At 37.3% G+C, this 2623-nt stretch overlaps 1 protein-coding gene across 1 annotated transcript; it reads left to right on the top strand.

Moving 5' to 3' along the window:
* The first annotated feature begins 761 nt into the window (after positions 1-761).
* Positions 762-1697, top strand: LOC142106664 (olfactory receptor 5V1-like). Its single transcript, XM_075189656.1, has one exon. The coding sequence runs from the start codon at positions 762-764 to the stop codon at positions 1695-1697; it is 936 nt and encodes a 311-aa protein (XP_075045757.1).
* Positions 1698-2623: the final 926 nt, after the last annotated feature.

The raw sequence follows: 2623 nt of genomic DNA, 5'->3' as shown, positions 1-2623 counted from the left end.
CCCCACCCGGATCTAGATCAATCATTTGCCCCTCCCAAAAGATTTACAGTACAAAGCCAAGCGCAGAGGTGTAAGACCTGAAGACAATTTTTTTTAGTACTGAAAACTTATGCCCCGAAGATATGTATAAGATCCAGGTTTATTCTACATTTGTGCAAGACATTTTATCACACACATAGCACTAATATTACACCGTGGTGTGTGCAGACCAGTGTATAAGTTTGTCTTTAGTCATATCATCATCATCATCACCATTTATTTATATAGCGCCACTGATTCCGCAGCGCTGTACAGAGAACTCATTCACATCAGTCCCTGCCCCATTAGAGCTTACAGTCTAAATTCCCTAACATAGACACAGACAGACAGACAGACAGAGAGAATGAGAGGCTAGGGTCAATTTTGATAGCAGCCAATAAACTTACTAGCAGGTTTTTGGAGTGTGGGAGGAAACCGGAGCACCCGGAGGAAACCCATGCAAACACGGGGAGAACATACAAACTCCACATATATAAGCCCATGGTCGGGAATTGAACTCATGACCCCAGTGCTGTGTCATTTGGTAGTTATTGAAAGAACTGCAGCTTTTGTTGACACAAAAACATGATTAACGTATCAGACATATTACAATAATCTATAAATAACCAGAAAAAACTCTGAATGGTACAATTTTAAAATTGGACTCAGAAATGCAGTATACTCATAGTACCATCTGTTTTTCTTGTTCTAAATTTTCCAGTTTAGCAGAATTATTTTCTAACATGAATGTAAATCAGACCATTCCAACAGAATTTATTCTTCTGGGATTCTCCAATTTACATTCTCTACAACTTTTGCTTTTTCCATTATTTCTTTGTATTTATATTGTTACTGTGGGCGGAAATGTGTCTATAATCATCACTTACACGCTAAGTCCAAGGCTTCACACCCCTATGTATTTCTACCTTGCTAATTTCTCCTTTCTGGAAATATTTTATGTCACCTCTACAGTTCCCAACATGTTGTCAGGTTTGTTATCAGAACATAAAGTGATCTCTTACTATGGTTGTGCTACACAAATATATTGTATCTTACTGTTGGGTGGAACCGAGTGCTGTATTCTAGCAGCTATGGCGTACGATCGGTATAACGCCATCTGTCACCCCCTATTATATACTATCATAATGAATAAAATTGTTTGCATTGAACATATAGTGGCATCATGGCTTGCTGGTGCGCTAAATGCTTTAATACACACAGCCTTCACGTTTTCTTTACCGTTTTGTGGACCTAACCGAATAAACCATTTCTTCTGTGACGTTCCACCAGTTCTAGAGCTGTCATGTAAAGACACCTGGACCAATGAACTTGTTATATTTGTGGTTGGCGGCTGTGTTGTTATTTCTTCATTCATACTAACAACGATTTCTTACATTCGGATCATCTCAACTATTCTCCAGATCCGTTCAACTTCTGGGAGGAAGAAAACTTTCTCAACCTGCACTTCTCATGTAATAGTCATTACTATATTTTATGGTTCTGTCATTTTTATGTATTTTAGACCCAAGTCAAGTTATGGAATGGAGCAAGACAGAGCGGTCTCTTTAATGTATACAGTTATTGCTCCACTCTTAAACCCTTTCATATATAGTCTAAGAAACACAGAAGTAAAATCAGGTATCATAAATGTATTGTTTCGACTAACAAAATGTTTGTGAAAATTATCGTATATATTGCTCAAAGAGATAGTCTGCCACTATACTTAATCATTGCAATCATAGTGGACCTATCACAGGGTCTTAAGATGCGCTGATAGATAACGATCAAGTAATTTTTTTTTTTCAATTGGCCTTTATTAGTTTTCTCCTCCATTGTTAGTTTACATTTTTGACCAATTTTGGGCAGCAATGCTATCAGCATATAGCTTCTGTTTCTCCTATTCTGCAACGAAAAGTTAGTTTGGTTATATTTTTTGTTTTATTTTTGTAAGACACACATTTATTTATGCTTTCTCTCAAAGTATGGAGGAACTTAGGCATTTTTTTATTAAACTTAAAAAAAACATGAATGATTTTCCATTACAATGGACAAGAACACACAAAAAAAATGTTCCTGTCCAATATAAATCTTTATTATTATACTTGGTTCCTTATTCTGTTTCGAAAAAACATATTTGTCCAACTTTGAGGAGGTAAAATCTCCATAGACATTATCGTTCATACATGACCTGATTAAGGCATGCAAAATGAAAGTATTGTGCGTATACCCGTATGTACACACAATATTTCCTGTAACAGTCCTGTCCAACTTCTTAGACATAGGGTGACACAGTGGCAAAGTGGCAAAATAGCTAGTCGCTGGGGCCCAATCCAATCAGGGCAACACTTACTGTGTTTGGCTGGGTTTCCTTCAGCTGCCTAACCTTCCTCCCACAATCCAGAAACAATACTAGCAGGCTAATGTTTGGGTAGAGAATTTAGACTGTGAGCTCAGCTGGAGCAGGGGTTGAAATGAACAAATATGAAATATTCACTGAAAAGTGATACATAGTATCTTAGTGCATTTTTGCCAATGCTGCAGAATAGCAAAGCTACAGTCCAATGGAAAACACCTACAGTGTGCGGTTCTCGGGTCTCCTAATGAA

The sequence above is a fragment of the Mixophyes fleayi genome, chromosome 11, assembly GCF_038048845.1.
Source record: "Mixophyes fleayi isolate aMixFle1 chromosome 11, aMixFle1.hap1, whole genome shotgun sequence".
NCBI classification, from domain to species: domain Eukaryota; kingdom Metazoa; phylum Chordata; class Amphibia; order Anura; family Limnodynastidae; genus Mixophyes; species Mixophyes fleayi.
The sequence above is the reverse complement of the archived record's forward strand: the minus strand, read 5'-3'. Positions and strand labels throughout refer to the sequence as shown.